The 19,682-nt window shown below is 58.3% G+C and overlaps 1 protein-coding gene across 2 annotated transcripts; it reads left to right on the top strand.

The window, feature by feature from the left end:
* The first annotated feature begins 4,160 nt into the window (after positions 1–4,160).
* TRMU (tRNA mitochondrial 2-thiouridylase) lies at positions 4,161–18,298 on the top strand. 2 transcript variants are annotated; one of them, XM_006074955.4, is made up of 11 exons: positions 4,161–4,290; positions 7,160–7,325; positions 7,998–8,104; positions 9,831–9,953; positions 13,028–13,200; positions 13,839–13,892; positions 13,977–14,043; positions 15,265–15,365; positions 16,820–16,964; positions 17,426–17,508; positions 17,938–18,298. In XM_006074955.4, the coding sequence occupies exons 1-11, from the start codon at positions 4,209–4,211 to the stop codon at positions 18,088–18,090; spliced, it is 1,254 nt and encodes a 417-aa protein (XP_006075017.1). In that variant the 5' UTR covers positions 4,161–4,208; the 3' UTR covers positions 18,091–18,298. The 2 variants fall into 2 exon arrangements, with proteins under 2 accessions (XP_006075017.1, XP_006075019.2); XM_006074957.4 differs by lacking the exon at positions 4,161–4,290 and having other exon boundaries at positions 7,186–7,325; positions 13,087–13,200.
* The last annotated feature ends 1,384 nt before the right edge of the window (positions 18,299–19,682 follow it).

Below are 19,682 nucleotides of genomic sequence, written 5' to 3'. Positions count from 1 at the left end.
AGGCCCACTCCCGGCCTGCAGCTGTTCTGACTTGATCTTGGTTGAAAATGAGCGGACCGGAAAGCCGCTAATGTGTACGGATAATTTCTCAGTCTCTGCGGTGGCCGCACAGCAAACAGTAGGAACACTGCTAAGTGGACCCGCTCTGGGGCTCCCATCCTGGCTCCCCGCATGGAGCCAGGAGGCCTCTGACCCCAGAGGGGTGTCCTGCAACTTCCAGGTCATCGTTTGGAAGGGCGACCCCAGTGGATCAAGAGTGAAAAGTGCGCCCTGGGCGGCGCTGCCACACCTGCAGGTCGAGCGCCGCAGGTAAAGGAGGGGCTGCTCAGAAGGCGGGGTTCCTGCCTGGGGGCAACCGTCCAGGTGACCAGCGGCTACCCAGGAGGGTGGCCCTCCCGTGCTCTGACCTGAAACAGCCCTCGCCCTGGGAGCTCCCCCGGGCCAGTGGAGCTGAGCCCGCGGGAGTCACGGCGGTCCGCTCCTCCGCCCTTGTCTCCATCCCGGTGACCAGTGCAGTGTTCATCCACCACGAGGGTCCTCAGATGTCTGGTCTGGCTCCTCATTTCACAGGGGAAAGCCAAAATCTGGGGTTGGATCCATTCCCTGAGTATTTATGGGGACTCTCCTGTGGGCAGTGGTCATGGGGGTGCAAAGCTCGCACGTGGCTGTCTTCTGGGGGCGTGGCGGTGGGCGGGAGAGGGGCTCTGGCCATCCAGCCTACAGCGCAGGGGTGAGCTGGGCCTTGGCCCCCGCCTGCTCCCCCAGGCTCTCTTTGGAGCAGCCACACTCTCCTGTGGGCCACGGTGCCATGTCCAGTCTACAAGTGTCCCGGGGCAGGACAGAAGTAACCGGATCTAAAGTCTTCAGACAGTTGGGAGGAGGCCCCAGAGTGCACAGTGGGTAAAGCAGTGCCTGCCAGCCCGCGTGTGTCGCTCCCTTCCCTTCCTGTCTGGGTTTCCGTCCAGCTGGTCTCACAAAGCACTTTTCCTCTCTGGCTCCCAGGTCCCCAGCCCACCACTGGGAGGGAGACCGAGAGGAGGGGAGGGGCCGCCCTTTCCTCGGTACCTGGGGGTGAACAGCCTCAGCTGCCGCCAGAGGGCCACCCTCCCAGCTTGAGAGGCCTAGCTTCACGTGATCGTCACGTTCCATTAATTCTCAGGAGCAAACGCCTTCACGTTTCACAGCTGACTTTCACACAGCTCACACTGCTGCTGTCGGGGCATCTGGGATGTCATTGTCGTTTACACGGCTGGTCCATCGTGCACCTGTGTTAGGCAGTGGTTAAAGATTTGGAGCTACCAAGTAGCAAATGGTGGTTGTTCAGTCTCACAGTCCTGTCCGACTCTGCGATCCCAAATAGCTAATACCGCCCATTTAACCAAGAAGGAGCAGAAAACACGGTTGCTGAGGTGTCCTGTTTCAGCCACTGTGGGGGTGAGTGGCAGCTCTCCTGACCCCAAGGCCACGTGTTGGGCATGGTACTAGACTCTGCCTCAGGCGGGCGGGGTCCCCCAGACAGAGCCCAGAGTCCAGTGACATCAGCTGGGCCACCCCACAGCCTCCGCTAAACAAATGATCACCCTGAAATCCTCTGAAGGCCGGGTGTCACCTCTCCCGGGAAATGCAAGATGCCGTCGCCCCCTTGTCGGGTGTTTTCTGACACCTTGTTCTGAAATGTCCTTTTCCTGTTTCCCTGCAGGGCCCCGTGCACTTCCCTCCGACCACAGAGCTTACGCCTCCTGCTCTTGGCACTCTCGGTTGGCATTTCCTGCTTTTCATATCAGAAACAGGGAAATGGGGCCTCCCTCATTTCACTCTAGACTTTTTTCTTCCTTATTTGGGATCCTAGTTCCCCAATCGGGGATCAAACCCGAGTTCCCTGCAGTGGAAGCATGGAGATTTACCCACGGGACTGCCAGGGAATTCCTTCACTCTGAACTCAAAACTACTCCTGTTCTCAAGAAAATGACTTGCCTTAAGAATTATTTGCATTTAGACATTAATGTCCACTGTTAACCTTTTAAGAAACTAATGTGATTTCAATGCCAAGCTTTGGTATGTGTATTTGCCTGATTTAAAAAACCATCGGCAGGACTTCCCTGGTGGCCCAGTGGTTAAGACCCCGAGCTTCCATTGCAGGCTGCGTGGGTTCCATCCCTGGTCGGGGAACTAAGATCCCACATGCCATGTGGCCAAAAGTAAATAAACAAAAATAAAAACCATCTGGGTCTCTAGTGCATTTCCTCCCCTGCTTATTTCAAACCGTGGTTCAAGTACTACCTGAAATCAATTTTGTGAACCGCCCCAGCAGTTATCTGAAAGCGCAAGTCGCTCAGTCGTGTCCACCTCTTTGCGACCCCATGGACTTTACAGTCTATGGAATTCTCCAGGCCAGAATACTGGAGTGGGTAGCCTTTCCCTTCTTCAGGGGATCTTCCCAATCCAGGGATCGAACCCAGGTCTCCCACATTGCAGGCGGATTCTTTACCAGCTGAGCCACAAGGGAAACCCTAACTTTTCCAGCAGTTTTAAACAGGAAACATAAGATTTCCCTGGTGGTCCAGTGGTTGAGAATTGACTTGCTAGTTCGTGTAAGGGACACAAGTTTAATCCCTGTTCTGGGAAGATTCCACATGCAACTAAGCCCTGGTGCCCCAGCAGCTGTTCTAGACTCGAGGGAAAGTCACTGCAGTGGCAAGCCTGGGCTCCACAACTAGAGAAAGCCCGTGCGCAGCAGTGAAGACCCAGCGCAGCCATAAATAAGTAAATAAAAACTTGAATTTGGAAAAAAAACTCCTGGTGACTCTGAACCCCTATTTCAATGACTGAGACTATTTCTCTGTTCCCCTTCAAAAACTCATAACCGAGCAGAATCTCCAGAGGTGGTTGATGGGACGGAGAGCCCACCACCTCCCCCAGATTGCTGGCATTGGACTAAAGGCAGTTTGCCTCTCTGCCATTTGTGAGCACTGATTTTGGAAGCAGACAGCAGCAGGGACAGCGCTGACGACGAGACACCTGACCTAGCAGCCCCCACAGGCTCTCGGCGCCTGTCTGCGCTGTGGCCACGAGCATCTCCCCTGGGACTGAACCGGGGTCGGCAGGCACCCTGCCCCTGCTGGGTCTGGCCCCACACTTGTCCCCAGGCCCAGCGCCCTTCACTCAGGGCCGGGCCCTCCACCTGCTGACCCTCCCCTCCCGGTCAGGCACCCTGCCCCTGCTGGGTCTGGCCCCACGCTCATCCCCAGGCCCAGCGCCCTTCACTCAGGGCCGGGCCCTCCGCCTGCTGACCCTGCCCTCCAGGTCAACTAAGGGAAGGCCCACGCCCACTTCCAGAAGCACCCAGCTGGACACCACAGCCCCCGGGGCGACCTCACACCCTTCAATCGTTTAGCAGCCTGTTCACTGGGCGCCTGCCTAAGTCACTGTTGACTAAAAAAAGATGCACAACTTGAGAGTTGAAGTTAAGTTTTATCTGGGGCAAGATGAGGACTGCAGCCCGGGAGGCAGCATCTCAGACAGCTCTGAGAGACTGCTCCAAAGCGGCAGTGGGGGAGAGTCAGTATATAAGGTTTTGGGGAAGGGGGAGTTCAATGCCATGAAGCACTCAGTTTACCCAAGGCTTTTTGTTAGTCCTGAGGGTCTGATGTCACCTTGAAGGGATTTAGTGCTTCTCTAGATATGAGGAGATGCAAGGATGGAGATTATAAAACCTGTTCCTAAAAACATCCAACTATCCAAAGACCTGTGCCACCAGATTCCCTGGAGCACAGAGCACCTCAGTCCACCCTGAACTCCCTCAGGCGTTGTTGAAGGTCAAGAGCTATTTTAGCAGCATGGGGTTCAATATCCGTGGAGGCAGATGGCAAATGCCTTTGTTGTTCAGACCTTGGGAATGCTCTTGGTAAGTGCCAATTTGTAGTTGGCATCACACACACACACCTGTGTGTGCTGAGAACACACTCGCACGCGCGCGCGTAGGAAGCGCTGACTGTGTCCGATAGCTGCGGGCAGAGAGGTAAGCCAGAGCCAGGAGCGCAGGGGGCGTGGTCACAGGCCCGCCAGGGAGCAGCGGGCAGGGAGGAACGCAGGGCGCTGAGCATCTGCTTCCGCCCGGGCCTCTTCTGCGCTCTCGCCTCCAGGGAAGGGCGGGACTTCCGGCTAGAAGCGGAAGCGACGGCGGCAGTGAGGGGAACCGGCCGCTGTCGATGCAGGTGGCTCGGCATGTCGTGTGCGCCGTCTCCGGCGGCGTGGACAGCGCAGTGGCAGCGCTGCTGCTGAGGCGGAGAGGTGAGAAGGCCGAGTGACCCGGCCGCCCCCGAGCGGCCCCTTCTCGGAGAGCCCCACTTGGTGGCGCGGCGCCCCGGCCCTCCCTCTGCGCCTGGGGCTCGGAGAGCGCGCGGCCGCCTGTCGGGGAGCGGTCAGGCCCCCAGGTGCCGCCGGGGTCTAGCAGGGGAGAGTGGGTCTCCGACTCCGGGCGGCCGCGTTTCTTCCTGGCCCCGAGGTCTTGCTCCCGCGGCGGCGGCGGCGGCGTCCGCACTGAGCCCAGGCTTGAGGAGCGCCGCAGCCTCCGTGGAGGTCCTTACCTCCACGACACACGACGTGGCCGACCAGTCCCGACGGGCGGTGTGCTTATCAGGTCACGGCCGTGCTTTCCACTCGGTGGATGACAGACTCTTCGCGCAGGAGCGCTTCCGTTTTCTCAGGCGTCTGTCGGGCGCCCCCGGTCGGGAGCCGAGCGTCACTGCCCATCTAATTCTCCGTCCGGGTGACCCGCTCCCGTTGGGAGCCCTCCTGTACCTCGTGGCACTTGTAGACGCTCTGTTGTTGAGGCGCCTTTCGTTCTTAGGCACTTGGAATGCAGAGGGAACCCAGGGTTCCCGACCTGGGACAAGTGAGTCAAGCTCTCCCTGTTTGTAGAATGGAGGGACCAACTACCTCCCAGGGTTACTGGAGGTAGTGTTAATAAATAATAGGACACACACAGCCTTTACCCCGGTGCCCAGCACACGTTAGGCACTCAGCAGTAGAGCTTATTAGTGCGTATTAATAGCCAAACTGTCACAAAAGGTGTAACAAAAAGTGTCAGTTACAAGTAGAGGCAGGCTGTGAGCATATATAATTGCGATAGGACAGGGAATCAAAGCATCACAGAGTTGGTGGTGTTTGCGCTGAGACTACTGGCAAAGCCAAGTTCATGTGTCCAATGGTACAGTGAGGCCAGACAAACTGAAGGTTTGAGTTTGGAGCAGAGCATGGTTTATTCATGGAGGAGGTCGCAACCTGGAAGATGAGAGACCTAAGATCCTCTCATCCGTGGTATGAGGACTTGGAGGAGGAGTTCCCTGAGCAAAGGCTGGGGCTCAGGAGGTAAGGAGGAAGCGTTTCCGGCGAAGCTCAGGCACGGAAGTGCTGGCTGGGTCTCGGGGGAGAGAGGAGGGGAGGCCGGCTGAGCGCGGCTTGTGGAGTGTGTTCTGTTTGGGGCTTCACACTGTGTCGTGGGAGACAGTGCAGAGCCCTTGAAGGGTTCTGACTAGGCAGCGACACGTTGGGGGCGATGTGGCAGACATCCCTGGGGAGGCTAGTTGGGTTATCTGACTCCTTCAGGAAGGCTAGCGCTCCTTCCCAGAATCCAGGCTGAGCAGCGTCACAGACCAGCTGCCTTGGGTTTTGCTCCTCCGGGTGGGAAGCCTAGGGGCACAGCAGAGAAGCAGCACGGCCCTGTCCCCTCGACGTGGAGGCCTTTCCCAGTCTCGTGGGAGGTGCCTCCTGAAAACCTGAGAGCCTGCAGAGCGCTGTGGTCTCCTGGAGCGCCAGGGCCTCAGCCACGTGAGTGATCACGTCGCCAGGAGGAGGAGGATCAGGCACATGAGCCACGGAAGAGGGGATTTTTAAAGCTCTGGGTGTGGAGTTGTGTGTTTGTTCTGCTTAAGCTCCTGTTCTGTGCTGGGCACTGCTGGGCTCTGGGGACACATGGGTGTGTGAGACGGCGTTGGCAGGTGGCAGAGCGCCTCACTTTAGTAGCTGCAGGGGCGCGGACAGGAACAGCTGGAGCCCAGTGTAGGGTGCGTTGTTAGGGAAGCACGGTCAGGGGATTTGGGAAGAAGAGAAGGGAGGACCAGCTGGGACGGGGCTAGTGGCCTGGCTCACATGGCCTTTTGGAGTTTGGCCGAGCTTTGTCACCGAGTCTCTGCTCTTTGGAATGCCGTGTCAAAGCTTTTATAGTCCAGTGCCCTGTCTTTCATCACATTCAGCCGACCCAAAAGAAACGCTTCTCATACATGGTAGACACCTATGCAGTTACAAAGTTGGTCTCCCCCACGTTTGGTTTGGTACTTTGTCTGCAACAGAAAAGGGGAAAAACAGGTCCCAAAGTACATAGATGTGTGTGCCTGTGTGTGTGTCGCTCGGTCATGTCCCACTCTTTGCGACCCCAAGGACTGTATCCTGCCAGGCTCCTCTGTCCATGGGATTCTCCAGGCAAGAATACTGGAGCGGGTTGCCATTCTCTTGTCCAGGGGATCTTCCCGGCCCAGAGGTTGAACCTGGGTCTCTTGCATTACAGGCAGATTCTTTACCGTCTGAGCCACCAGGGAAGCCCTATGATAAAGCAACCAAAATTTTTAATGTCTTTATGTCTGATGACTTAGAATCTAATTCTTAGTGGGTAATTGGAAATAATTTTTGAATTGAGTTTACTTTTCTGATAACTGAATGGCGGTTTTTATTTGTTTTGAAAAATTGCGTTGAATTTCTGCTTTTCTTTCATTCAGTCACATTGCTAAGTCTCTCTATATGCCGACACAGCGTGGGGACGTGAAGATGGAGAGATGCCATCTCGTCCAGACCTCCAGGGTGTTCACACCCCCGGGTTGCACACTGTCAGTTCAGCCCCACAGGGTGTTGTGATGATGGAGGCCTTTACCAAGTGCAGCAGAGCGTCAGGAGCGTTTACATTAAGATGTGGTCGGAGCGCTGCAGACCACGTGGCGGCAGGAGGGACAGCCAGGCCCCCGTGCACAGAGGCGCAGGAGAGCTCGGAAGGAAGGACAGCCAGGCCCAGTGCACAGGGGCGCAGGAGAGCTCGGAAGGCACTGCCTTTCCACACCTGGTCAACGCCACGTCCCCTCTTGACTCTGCCCTCCACTCCTCCCCGCAGGTTACCAGGTGACCGGGGTGTTTATGAAGAACTGGGACTCCCTGGACGAGCGCGGTGTTTGCACCGCTGACAGAGACTGCGAGGATGCCTACAGAGTGTGCCAGATCCTGGACATCCCCTTCCGCCAGGTGTCCTACGTGAAGGAGTACTGGAACGACGTGTTCAGGTGGGGGCTCCCTGCGTGGCGCGGACCCTCTCAGCAGCAGGCCTGCCGGGGTCAGCCAGTGCTTTCTCTTTTCAGGCCGCGGTGCCAGAGACTGTGTGCCTCGGCCGCCCCTGGGGAGTCTGGGTTGGAAGCCAGGCCTGCATCCTGAGCACCCCAGCCCTTGTTCCTATTACTGTGCCACCTGCCAGAAGTCTCTTTAACGTCTCTCGAACCTTGAGATGTTTCTGCTGCTAAATTAGCATGAGAGAGCGAGGGCTCAGGTCTGCTCTGGGAGGCCGGCTGTGGCTGGTCCCTGAGGATGGAGCCCCTGGGCCATCAGTGTTGGGCTGAGGAAGCAGCTGGGGTGCTGGTTAAACAGACACCCGAGCCTGGGCGGGGCCCTGCAACCTGCACCTCAGCAGGTGCGCCAGTTGGTTCTCGGGGTCCCGTGGCTCTTACTTTGGGAAATGGCACAATGGGCCTCGGTGCCTGGTGAGTGCAGATTCAGATGGAAAGCGCAGCTGGCTTTAAACAAACATTTGATGAAAATGATTCTGTACTGAAGCTACTATCTTGCAGAAAGTTACAGTTTTAATAAAACAGGGAGAATCTCTAAGCAAGTCATGTACCTGATTTATTTTTCCATAGGATGTTTGACACTTAGAAATAAAAAGGCTTTTCTTTTCATTGCAGTGATTTTTTAAATGAATATGAAAAAGGAAGAACTCCTAATCCTGACATAGTCTGCAACAAGCATATCAAATTCCGTTGTTTTTTTAATTATGCTATGGATAACCTTGGTAAGTGATTTGAATTATCTTCATTTGTCTTTTTAAAAACCATGAGATTTCCAGGAGCTGAGGTTTGTTTCATCATGTATCTGCTGGATCTGAGGATGTAAAGCTTAAATTTGAAGAGCTCACCCAGCGTTGGACAAGTATTTTTCCTCCAACTCCAGAGTGAGAATCACAGCTGAGCAAGGCAGAACTGATGCTTTTGAACTGTGGTGTTGGAGAAGACTCTTGAGAGTCCCTTGGACTGCAAGGAGATCCAACCAGTCCATCCTAAAGGAAGTAAGTCCTGAATATTCATTGGAAGGACTGATGCTGAAGCTGAAGTTCCAATCCTTTGGCCACCTGATGCGAAGAGCTGACTCATTGAAAAAGACCCTATTGCTGGGAAAGACTGAAGGCAGGAGGAGAAGGGGACGACAGAGGATGAGATGGATGGCATCACCGACTTAATGGACATGAGTTTGAGCAAGCCCTGGGAGATGGTAAAGAACAGGGATGCCTGGCATGCTGCAGTCCAGGGGTTGCAGAGTCGGACACGACTGAGCAGCTGAACAACGACAGCTGATTGATGGGCTTCCCTTGTGGCGCAGTAGTGAAGAATCTGCTGCCAAGAAAGGAGACGTGGGTTCGATCCCTGGGTCAGGAAGATTCCCTGGAGAAGGAAATGGCAACGCGCTCCAGTATTCTTGCCTGGAGAATCCCATGGACAGAGGCGCCTGGCAGGCTACAGTCTGTGGGGTCACAAAGAGTTGGACACAACTTAGTGACTAAACAATTCTTTGGTTAAGTGCTGGGTCAGTTTTGCTGCAGCTTCCAGGAAACAGTCTCACAATCCTGAATGTCAATGAAGTTTTCACACAATGCAAGGCCTGTGGATTAGTATATGCCTCGGTAGGTTCTTTTACTTTTTTGCATAGTATGGAAAGAAGAAATTGATTTTACTGGATGGTCCTTCACTGTGAGAAAAGTACTATGTGTTTATTAAAGAAAGTTTAAAACTTACAAGCATAAGAAGAGGAGGAAAAGTGTCATCTGTAATTTCCTCCCAGAATCAAAAAGAAAGGCTTTCTGTTGCCTGTCTTCCGGTTTTCCTGTACATTGAGAAGAGTGGGATCCTGTACTTGCTCTGCTGAATAGCGTCTTGAGTGTCTCCTGGTGCCTTTAAACTTCTGTGTGCGGTGCTGTTATGCAGTGGTGCTTTATTCATAGTCTCCTGGTATTAAACAGTTTGGTTGTTCTCAGTTTTTTCTTAGTATAAAAAGCACTGAAATGAGCTTTCTGTATTTAAACCTTTGTGTACGTGTTTGATGTTTTTCTTAAGCTAGAACGAATAAATAGATGTTAACTTTTTTTGGATGTGTGGCTTGTGGGTTCTGAGGTCCCCGATCAGGCATCGAGCCTGGGCACTGGCAGTGAGAGAACTGGGTCCTAAGCGCTGAGCTCCCCGGGACTTCCTGACATTAACTTCTGAAAGGCTCTTAGAGATGCAGCAAAACCTTGTAGCTAACATTTTATCAGTTTAGAGACTTCAAAGACCACCTGTCTAACAGAATCCCAGGGGTGTGTCTCTTCCCTGGGATCTGGGCATTTGGGGAGCAGGGCGGGTCCCCTGTGCAGACCGCCTGGGGTGAGACCTGGCATCTCTGCCCCGTGGAGCACCCTGGACTAGGACTGACCAAGGCTAGCAATTGCCCGCCTGAACTCTGACCCTCGTGCTTTAAAAACCTCCCAGGAGCAGATGCGGTGGCGACAGGTCACTACGCAAGAACGTCCCTGGAAGACGAAGAGGTGTTCCAGCAGAAGCACATCAGGAGGCCGGAAGGGCTCTTCAGAAACCGGTTTGAAGTTAGAAACGGTGAGTACACGTGTCCAGGCCAGGGCTGAATTATTTGGGAGCAAAGCAGTGGCTGTGGGCTGTCAGCGCGCTCTGTCCGACTTCTCCCTGTGTTTTCCAGGCGAGCTCGTTGGCTTTGGTTTCCTCCTCAAAAAAGGACAGTGAGTTGCCTCAAGGGTCACTCCCCCCGGGGCCTCCGACTGGCTCAGGCGGGCGCCCGGGCAGGCTGCTGGGAAACTTAACCCAGTTCTGGGGGAAGCAGGCGACAGTGTTGGAGCGTCACAGGCCCCATTCTCAGCCTCGCGTTGTCGAGATTGAGGGGTGACGTGCTTCAGTGTGAAATGAGGCTGGCTCCTGACATTCATGGCACAGGTCTGGCAGCTTGCTTCAGAAGATGACATGTATAAATTTTCAGTGTCAAAGGGCACGAGGTGTCACCAGCCTAGAAAGTGCCAAGCAGTCGACTGGAAGGCTGTTGGCTTTTCCTGGTGCACGTTTATGTAGAAGAGAGGAATTTACATCCTTATGCAGTGAAGGACGGCGTGGAGCCCAGAGCCACGTCTCTGCAGACAGTTTCCTTGGCTGCAGGACCGTAGGGAACCTGCATTTCTCCAGGTCTGGCCTGCCCTGGCCTGCCTCCTGTCCACTGCCTCCCTCTCTGACCCCAGAGGTGTCCCCTCCCTGCACCCATCTTAGCAGGGCCAGCAGGCGGGTCTCTGGGTCCTCTTGTCCGAGGAGGTAACCGAAGCTTGGCTGCATCGCTGGCAGGGGGCCTTGGGTCGGGGGCTGGACGCAGCCCGATCCACCCAGCTCCACGGTCTCTGCTCCTCCCTGGTCCTCCGTGTTGTCCAGCCCAGTTACAGGCCGCAGCTCAGCTGCCCTGTGATCTGTCCTCTTCTCCACCTTGCGGCAGCCGAGGCCACAGATCAACAAACTGACCGGGCCCAGACCAGGCCGCCGCCTTGCCGGTGTTGGGAAGGCCTCCTGCTGCCGCCAGCACAGCACTGTGTCCGCTGGGGGGCGCCGGTGTGCAGGGAGACAGGACCGCTTCCCTCCCCGGTGCGGCCTGTACACTCCCGGGCACCCCTCACCAGGAAAGCAGCCCCCCGCCCCGCACACTGGGAGGGCCTGGCCGTGGCCGCCCAGCCCTGCTGCCCGGGCACTCCACAGCGGAATCAGGCCCCAGGACCCAGTGGTCATGGCTCTCGGGGCGTTAGTAGACGAAGGATTTGTTTCTGTGTCGCGTAGCGTGCCTGCTTATCTCCTGGAAAAGGCGCCGCCGCGCAGAGCTGGCAGGGCCTTTCTGACCAGACCTGGGCACGCAGCGCCTGCTCTGGTCTGTGTCGCTGTTGGAACAGTGCCGCAGTATCTGTTCTCTGCGTGTTTTCAAGACAATACAGGTTTTTTATTTTGTCCTGACTCAGTTGCCCTGGGGGCTGGACTAAGCCTCCTGGCCTTAGTCATTGGGGAGAGGGCACGGGGTCAGCGCGCCCACCCTGAGCTCCTGTGCCCTTCCTATCCCAGGGGCAGCCTGTGTCCTCACCCATCAGGGACAGGTGGCATGCTGGCCAACCCAGAGCAGGGAAGGTGCTGAAGCGGGCTCTGGGTGCCAGCAAACCTTCTCTTAGTGGGGGTCCCTCTTCCTGGTCAAGGGTTACCTGCTTTCTTTTTTTAAAATCATAAATTTTTTGTTTGTTTAAATTTAGTTTTGAAACAAAGAATAGCATTTGGCAAATGAGTCCTACCTGATGACTGGTTGACTGGATTCTCTTTTTCACTTTTCACTTGATTTTGTTGTTTTATACGTAAAAACGGATGGAATGGAACCCATGTGATTGGGCTCAGTTTCCCGCTCTGCCCTCGTCTCCCTGCACTCCTGTGGGCGGTCACTTTAATTATCTAGGCCTCGGTTTCCTCACCTGAAGATGGGGATAAACCTGTCATAGGGCTAACATGAGGGTCAAATTTGAGGTCACAGAAGGAAAACCTAACCACACAGAGAGCATGGTACACGTGTGACGGGGCGGCCCACATGCTGTACCTGGGCTCTTTGTACCTTTTGCACGGATGTGAGCTCGGCGTGTGACTTGCGGAGGCTCCGCTTAGCCCTGGTCACGACACATGGAGAGAGGCCGTGACCCTGGCGTCACGCTCCATTTCCTCCGTTGGTCACCGAGCTGCAGAGCGGAGGACCCGGTGTTCGTGGTTGTAGAAGGCCTGTAACATGCCAGGCAGGACCCAGCAGCCCAGAGAACCCCATCCCAAGGCCAGGGTCAGGCAGAGCTCTGCACCATTGCCATCAAGCTGGGAACAGTCTTTACATGAAACAGACCTTTGGAGGGGCTTCGGGTGGTAGAGGCCCACCTACCAATGCAGGAGATGTGAGAGGTGTGGGTTTCCTGTAAGAGATCCCGTGGAGGAGGGCACGGTGACCCACTCCAGTACCCTTGCCTGGAGAATCCCATGGACAGAGGAGCCTGGCGGGCTGCAGTCGTGGGCTCGCAGAGTCAGACACGACTGAAGCAACTTAACGCACACACAGACCTTTAGAGAAACCGCAGAGGCTCGGCTGACGGGCGACAGCTTGGACTCTGAACAGCCCACTGTCACCAGGCGGGGAAGCGGGTTGAGAAGCGGGCGCTACTGGGGAGTGTGGTCGGCATGCACTGGGGGCGGGAGGTGAGGAGAGCAGCCAGGGCGTGAGCTTCTGTCGCCAGTGGGAAACAGCTCAGCCCACGCCGTCTCAGCAGGGCTTGATTTTCCCAAATGTGGCTCATTTTGTTTTTTCTTAATACTTCCTAATGTTTTTGTCATGTAATGTTTAATCTTTGAAAACAGCCTAACACATGAACCGGAATAAATTCCCTTATCACATAAAATCTCCTTTCCATGTATTTTTTTCAACAGTAGATGAATTAGGGATGGGAATTTTTCTTAACCATGGCAGATCTTTTTCCTGAAGTGTACTGTTGATTATTGATCTTTGTTTCTGCCAGACCAGGGCTAATCTGTCAAAGTAAACAGAAGGACACTATTAAAAGCAATGTATGGTTATTTTTGTTCCTGCAACATCTTTTGTTCTTTACTCTTGGCAGCGGTAAAACTCCTCCAAGCAGCTGACAGCTTTAAAGACCAGACCTTCTTTCTCAGCCAGGTTCCCCAGGAGGCGCTAAGGAGAACCCTCTTCCCCCTGGGGGAGTTAACGAAAGATTTCGTAAAGAAAATCGCTGCTGAGAACAGACTTCATCATGTGCTTCAGAAGAAGGAGGTAGGATTGAGGGGCATTGCCTCTGGCAGGGGGCGAGGGCTCCACCCTCAGGACCCCCATTCTAGGGAGACACAAGGCAGAGTGAGGCGAGGACGCCGCGCAACGGCCATTCCCACTTACTCGTCTCACCTAGACGTGTCATCTCGGGAAGGGACCCTGACCCCGACCTCTGACCCTCCTGTGACCTCGCCCTGTGGCCTGGCTTGTGCTTCCTGCTCCCGCTCTGGCCCCTGTCTCTCCCCAGCCTCACAGACAGTGCCTCAGGGCTCCAGCAGCTCTGGTTTCCTTTCCGGGAGGCTAGTCTAAGGGTCTGCAGCGAGGGTGGACCTGGCTGGCCTGAGGGTCTGACGCGAATGCAGGCCCTGCCGGTCTTGGCGGTTGCACCGCTTGCAAGCGTAGCCGCCGGGTCCTCGTCTGGGACCTGAGAGAAGCCCCTCGAGGTCCGTGCGTGGCTCTGACTGGTGTCTGTGGCCCTGGAGGAGGGGAGCTGGGCCCTGGCCCGGAGGGTGGGGTGGCTCAGGGCGGGTGAGCCCCAGGAGGCCCTGTGTTGTACCCCCGTCCTTGCCTGGGGTCTCCGAGTGGAGTGCGGGACCCCTGCCCGGCCGCTCATCTCACACGTGGCCTTCTGTTCGTTTCAGAGCATGGGCATCTGTTTTATTGGTAAAAGGAACTTTGAAAATTTCATCCTTGAGGTCAGTGTTCTTTGATGCCAAAGAATGGGGCCCTGTTTCTGCTCTGAACCTGGAGCTGTTGCTGATGGAGCACTTGTTTTCCAGTATTTACAGCCTCGACCTGGTCGATTTATTTCTATAGAAGACAACAAGGTTCTGGGGACACACAAAGGTGAGACGCGGTCCGGGGCTGCTGTTCATGCTGAGCGCCTTGAGGCTTGGGGCGCCTGCGCGCTGGGGGTTCAGGCAGGTGCCCAGGCCCTGCTGAGCGGCAGGGGGCTCGGAGGGCCGCAGGGAGGGGCGGGCGTCGCTGTGATGGGGGTCTGCATCTCGAGGTGTGGCTCCTCAGGCATTGCAGCCAATAATAGACGGTGCACCTGGCTCAGAAAGCCTCACTCCGAGTTGGGTGTTCATCCATGCGAGAGAGCATAGAAGGCTACAGGAAAGTTCCACCCTGGGGGAAGGAGTCGGGTTGACTGCAGAGCGTGAGTTCCATGACTAAGGACGCTGTGAAGAGCTGGGACCACCCGCTTCCTGGTGGGCTGCCGCTCCTCATTTGCAGACTCTGCTGGGTTGGGCACCCCCAGTCTGTGCTGGGCTGGCGTGGGAGGACAGGTCAGGTGCCCAGGTGGGAGGGCAGATGTGGGGCTGCACCCTGGGGGCCTGATGACAGGCGAGACTCGGCCCAGCGGGGTCTGACCTGCCTGGAGGAGGAGGGCTGGGCCTCAGACGTGGACACTCACCAGGGGCTTGTTCCTTGGAGAAGTCCACCTTGGTTTGGGCTGGACGGCCTCCCCTTCCTGGCGCTGGTTGGGGGGTGGGGCTTAGATGTCATGGGCTCCCCGAGAACCGTGTGTTCCTGAGGCAGGAGGAGGAGCCGGCCCTGCTAGGAACAGCTGCAGGGTGCTCCCAGCATGTCCGGCAGGAGATGGCTGGAGCCTCGGGGAGCCTGGTCCAGGATGGGAGCGCTGAGCCTGGGCACCGTGGGTCCCCTGGTTCCCGCTGGGTCTTGCGCTGCTGGTGGTGGGGTGAGGGGGTACACAGAGGTAGTTGGAGAGCACTGGGCACAGAGGGAGCGAGGCTGCGCTGGTGCCCCCGCCCCATGTGGTCAGTGCAGGGGAGCAGGCACGCCTGTGAAACCCACGGAGGCTCAGCAGGAAGGGCTCATGGCTTCCGGCGGGGCACTTGGTCCACCTTCTAAAGGAATGGGCCCTGCTCACTGCAGGCTGGGTGGCCCCGCGGCTGGAACTGCTCCTTGCGGGGTGGGAGGTACAGTCTAACCCCAGCTGCTGCAAGCGGTCCACAGAGGGGCACCTCCTGCCTGCCGCCCACTGTCCCACCAGGACGTTTGCGAGAGGACTCCTCCCACCTCACCGAGAAACTGTCTCCACAGGTTGGTTCCTGTACACTTTGGGCCAGAGAGCCAACATAGGAGGCTTACGGGAGCCCTGGTACGTGGTGGACAAGGATGGTGCCAAGGGCGACGTGCTCGTGGTGAGTCGGTGGGGAGGAGACGGGGCCGGGCCGGGCAGAGCCCATGAAGCTGAGCAGGCGGGGTGGGGGCTCTGCAGGGCCTTTGCTCTGTGCCCTCCAAGATTGGCACTGTTACCAAAGGTTTTGTGTAAGGTACTTGATAGCTCTTTCTGTATGCCCATCACGCTGGTCATCATCACGTCAGTCCCTGTAAGTAGATGTCACTCCTCTGATTGTACCCAGCGGACAGACCCAAAACTGAAGTAGCGTGTGGAAGGCCTCGTGGACGTGGGGTGGGCAGTGCCCAGGATGGGCCTGCTCACGAGGGGCCCCAGCAAGTTGCTGTTGAGCAGACAAGGACAGAGCTGGGGCCAGCCCAGGCCACCTGCTGTAGCTCTGGGACCTGGGACTTTAGCGGGACCTGGGGACATTTTTGGAGAAGGCCACGGCACCCCACTCCAGTACTCTTGCCTGGAAAATCCCATGGACGGAGGAGCCTGGTGGGCTGCGGTCCATGGGGTCGCGAAGAGTCAGACACGACTGAGCCACTTCGTTTCACTCTCATGCATTGGAGAAGGCAGTGGCAACCCATTCCAGTGTTCTTGACTGGAGAATCCCAGGGACGGGGGAGCCTGGTGGGCTGCTGTCTATGGGGTCGCACAGAGTCGGACACGACGGAAGCGCCTCCGCAGCCGCAGGGGACATTCTTAGTGTCGCAGCGTTGGGGCGGCAACAGGTCCTGCTGGGGTGTAGCGGGTGAAGCCCGGGGCCCTGTCCCCTGCGGAATGGTCCAGTCCCAGTCTCGGCAGGGCTGGAGGTGAGCAGCCTGGCTGAGCGCACGCTGTTCTTAGACCGGGTGGAGGGCCAGCAACCCTGCCCACCGTGGCCGGGACATCTCCTCCCAGGAGAGCCCTGGTGCAGAAGTCTGAACAGCGATTCTGATCGCACTGAATTAAAATGACTTTCGTGTGATGTCCAGCAGTGCCTTTCGCTTTGGGAAAGGCTGGTTCCTGTGTGGGTCTCCTTGTCTACTTAGAGCCCGAGGGTGCTGGACTTGATGTTCTCGGTCCTGCCTTGGGGGAGCTGCTGGGTGCTAGGAGGCCAGGGTGTGTGGAGGCCCCAGGAGCCTGTTCCCAGCCACGTGGGGCTTGGTGGGATCCCTGTGGGAGTGTGGCTGGCCCGGGTGTCCGGGTGCTGGGCAGGCAGAGTGTGGCAGGGATGAGAGGAGTGAGGCCGTGGGCAGACCGCGTGCTCCTCTGCTGCTTGCCGAGGGCGCGTGGCGAGTGGCTTTCCCTCTGCGCTCATCTGCACAGGGTTAGGGAGGCTCCAGGGACACGCGCGCGAGTGTCCACGGGGCGGCGAGGTTTTCAGTGCGTGTTCGCTGCTGCGTCGTGAGTGCAGTGCAGTGAGGGGCTTGGGGCAGGGACCCTCTACTGAGGGTGCAGGGCGCCACAGCTTCGCGTTCCGTCCCACAGGCCCCCCGGACGGACCACCCGGCCCTGTACAGGGACCTGCTGCGGACCGGCCGCGTTCACTGGATTGCGGAGGAGCCGCCTGCTGCCCTGGTCCGCGACAAGATGATGGAGTGTCACTTCCGCTTCCGCCACCAGATGGCGCTAGGTGACTGCTCAGGGACCCGTGGGCCAGGGCAGAGTTGGGACAGGAGATCAGACCTAGGGCAGGGAGGGCCCGTGGGGCAGGGAGGGCCCGTGGGCCAGGGCAGAGTTGGGACAGGGGATCAGACGTGGGGCAGGGAGGGCCTCAGTGTCCAGACCACATAGCCCGTTCAGCCCTCTGCCCTCTGCCTATGCACAGACAGGCTGGGGGCACTGAGGCCAGCTGAGCCCCCTTTGTCCAGGATGCAGGGGGCGTCTTGGGAAGGGTGTGGGGGCCTCGGTCCAGTTGGCAGGTAGTGTGTGTGTCCACCTGGCCCCGGCTGGGTGGTGCTGAGCCCCTCTGGCTGCTGTTGCCCCGAGCTTCCTTTGTCCGCACTGCCTGCTCCTCCTCGCCGGGGCTAAGACCTGAGGCTGCGCAGTCAGCAAGGCTAGCGCCCCCTCCAAGGGTCCTTGTCTTCCACCCAGTGCCCTGCGTGCTGACCCTCAATCAGGACGGCACCGTGTGGGTGACGGCCGTGAAGGCTGTGCGCGCTCTCGCCCCGGGACAGGTGAGTGGGGACTCCGGCTGGCGGGTTGAATGGGGTTGTGGCCCCGCAGCTGTGTGTGGCCCTTCTTAGCACCAGCTCGGCCTGCAGAGATGCAGGCTCTCAGTAGAGGCTTCATGCTCTGGAAGGACAGATGGCCTGCCCTTCTTCCGGACAATGAGGGGCTGAGGGCAGAGTGGTGTGGGGGTGCTGGTCACACGGCCAGCCCTGCACCTGGCGCTGCTCTCCCAGTTGTGAGCACGCAGCCTGGCTGCCGTGTGGCCCCGCCCTGGCCCTCCTATGGCCTGGGCCCGGGGAGGCGAGGATGGAAGCCAGGGGAGGCGGTGCAGGGCCCGCCCTCCCCCATCAGTAGACCAGCTGCACGGGTCCAGGCTGCTCAGGGCACCCGGAGGCCGGGTCCCACTGCAGGTGACGTGGCCTCTGTCCCCCCAGTTCGCCGTGTTCTACAAAGGGGACGAGTGCCTGGGCAGCGGGAAGATCCTACGTCTGGGGCCATCCGCCTACACACTGCAGAAGGGCCAGAGAACGTCCAGCGTGGCCAAGGAGGGCTCCAGCGACAGCCCGGGCCTGGGGCCTGCACCCTGACGGAGGTGGAACGGCTGCTGCGGAGCTCGCGGGAGGAGGGGTGGGGAAGCGGAGCCGGGAGGCCGCCGGGGGCTCAGCACTGCCTCCCCTCTGGTGACCCGGCAGCCGCTCCAGTGCTGGCTGGAGGGTCTGTCCCAGGTTCCTGTTTGTAGAGTTCCTGCCTCACACCCCCAGGAGGGGCAGCGTCCAATAAAAATCCTGTCCGGGACGTAGGTTCCGTCGGTGCCTCTTGGGGGGGCTGTCTTGGGGCTCCAGGGCACCAGGGGTGTGTGGCAAGGCAGGGGATAGCACAGAGGGGATGGGTCCCGCTTCTCTGCCTCTCCATTCATGCCTGTGCCCACCCTCCCCTGTGGCAGGGCCGTGTAAACAGCCTTGAGTTGGGTCCCAGCCTGCAGGGTGTCTGCCGGGGAGGGCTGCAGGCTTAAGGCCCCTCTGAGTGCGGCCCTGCCCTGAGTCCAGGCAGCTGCACAGAACCCCCCATCACCCCACCAGAGCGTCCTGCACCCTGGCCAGTCACAGCAGAAACGGGGGGCCTGGGCCCCTGGGCGGGTCCACCAAGAGGTGGTTGGCAGGTGCTCACGCCTGGGTCTGTCCAGGCTGCCATGACAGATCACGCCAGAGCTGGTGGCTCACGGGAGTCTTCTCTCTCAGCTGCCCAGGCCACATGTCTGAGACCAGGGTCCGGCCTCGGATGGGACAGGGTGCGCTCACAGGCAGGGAGAAGGCTACAGCTCCGTAGGGACTGTGGGCCCCAGCCACCCCAGGGTCTTCTCTCTGTGCTGCTCCATCTGTAGAGCTGCAGCCCCCCTTGTTCCCCTCCCCTGGTTCCAGGCCCCCAGCAGGGCGCGTCCCCAGGGTGGGGCAGGGGACACAGCTGGCACTTCCCACTACGCTGCATGGCCTCCAAGACCAGGGGCCCTCCAGCCAGGCTTGGCCAGAGAGGCTCTGCTCAGCCCCGGTGCGGAGGCAGACCCGCAGCCGCTCTCTGCGTTATGCTGGGTGAGAGGGTGGGGCAGAGAGGCCAGCAGCGCCCTTGGGCACCTTCAGCCCCTCTGGAGGCCAGAGCTGAGACACCACCTGTGTTCTGCCAGCTCCAGGGGCAGCGTGGAGCCCCCCTGGGCTCAGGCTCCCCGGGGTCCACTGCGTTGGGCTGGGGCTCTTGCCGTCTGGGGAGCCTCCGTGGTGGGAGGAACGGTGGCTGGTGGGGGGCAGTTGGCAGGGACACAGACCAGCAGAAGGGAGGCTGCCCTTCTTGCCTCCTGATGGCTCTGCCTGTCCTGCTGGCCTGATGCCAGGCCTCCAGCCAGGTCGGCCAGTGGAGGCGGGAGGAGGGTCACAAACCTGCCGCTACCCCTGGCTCAGCAGTACCCGCGGGAGCCTAGAGGCCCGCAGTGCCACCTTCTGGGCACAGCCTGCCCCCCCGAGTCCTCTATGCCCACGGTGCCACCTTCTCCTGGGCACCGCCTGCCCCCCCCGAGTCCTCCAGGCCCGCAGTGCCACCTTCTGTTGGGCACAGCCCGTCCCCCTTGAGTTCTCCAGGCCCACAGTGCCAGCTTCTGGGCACAGCCTGCCCCTCCTGAGTCTTCCAGGCC

Source organism: Bubalus bubalis, chromosome 4, assembly GCF_019923935.1.
Source record: "Bubalus bubalis isolate 160015118507 breed Murrah chromosome 4, NDDB_SH_1, whole genome shotgun sequence".
Classification (NCBI taxonomy): Eukaryota; Metazoa; Chordata; class Mammalia; order Artiodactyla; family Bovidae; genus Bubalus; species Bubalus bubalis.
Note: the sequence above shows the minus strand (reverse complement) of the source record. Positions and strands in the feature narration are given on the sequence as shown.

Coding starts and splice junctions, on each gene's coding strand:
- TRMU (XM_006074955.4), top strand. CDS start 4,209: ATGCAGGTGGCTCGGCATGTCGTGTGCGCCGTCTCCGGCGGCGTGGAC. Junction 4,291..7,159: donor GCTGCTGCTGAGGCGGAGAG/GTGAGAAGGCCG, acceptor TCCTCCCCGCAG/GTTACCAGGTGACCGGGGTG. Junction 9,954..13,027: donor CCGGTTTGAAGTTAGAAACG/GTGAGTACACGT, acceptor TACTCTTGGCAG/CGGTAAAACTCCTCCAAGCA.